The 1012-nt window shown below is 45.7% G+C and overlaps 1 protein-coding gene across 1 annotated transcript in view; it reads right to left on the reverse strand.

The window, feature by feature from the left end:
• Positions 1–706: 706 nt before the first annotated feature.
• iars1 (isoleucyl-tRNA synthetase 1) overlaps positions 707–1012 on the reverse strand; it is a gene marked incomplete at its 3' end in the record, with an annotated part of 56879 nt that continues 56573 nt past the window's right edge. The window contains exon 33 of the mRNA XM_080495337.1: positions 707–789. Coding sequence (XP_080351463.1) covers positions 707–789 — 83 coding nt within the window. The remainder of the gene's footprint in view (positions 790–1012) is intronic.

Consider the following 1012-nt stretch of genomic DNA (forward strand, 5'->3'; position numbering starts at 1 on the left):
AAAATCCATTTCACCTTTTAAATGCCTTTTCTATTGTCAGAGGATTCCCAATGCAATGGACACAATAGGTTTATCTGTTAAATTCAAAACGGTGGCACGAGCACAATGAGCCAAATAGCTTTTTCCAATTATGAGCCGAAGCAATAATTACTCTGCACTAATCTTACCTCAAATAATCCTTGAAGGGAAGGAGCTTCCGCCGTTGTTGTAATAACGAAAACCATCCACTGACGATATTGACAGTTAATCGAGTTAGGCCGTGTCGTGGAATCTTTATTTCCAAGAGTGTTTTAATCTGCCGTAAATGAACCTTTGTGTTTGTTTTTGCTGCCAGTTTTCAGAAACAGTTACTCCACACGGTCGGTCTTGTAAATTTTGCAAACCGCCGAAGCGCCGAATCTCCTGAATACCCCACCCCCCCACCCCCGACGACACAGACTTGAAGCACAAAGGAAAGTATTAGCCTGAATACAACCTTTGCAGAAACAGGATCTTCATACGAGAGTCCTGCGTTCACCTCTTAAACATTAACAGTGAAAAAAACAAAACACCTGCATTAGGAATTCCCCCAGAAGAAGCTGCTTTGCATGTTGGACACTTATAGTTCATCACTGTGGAGGCGGGGCGGGGGGGCGGGGGGGCAGGGGGGGGTAACAAAGCGATTTAGGGTGACACGTTTGGAGACAAATGATCCCGTGTTGTGTGTTTAAGCCTCGGCTGTGGTGGGAGAAACTCTCACAAACAGAGTTTTGGTGTCGAGCGACTTTACTGATGAATCAGCGGGCAACTCTGGAAAACACAGAAACAACGGAGTGTTTATGTTAATGCTCCAAACTCCATCGGAGCGATCATTCAGACGACGGCGGCGGCGGCTGTTCACATTTCTATGACTGAAGCTCCGGGGAGCCTCGCTTTATTCGTTTAAGAGGATGCAGGAAACTACTTTTATGCAAATGTGCACAGGGAACATATGGAGGGGACGACAGCGTTTCATGATCAAAACGTGTAACAG

This window comes from Blennius ocellaris (assembly GCF_963422515.1).
Source record: "Blennius ocellaris genome assembly, chromosome: 4".
NCBI lineage: Eukaryota > Metazoa > Chordata > Actinopteri > Blenniiformes > Blenniidae > Blennius > Blennius ocellaris.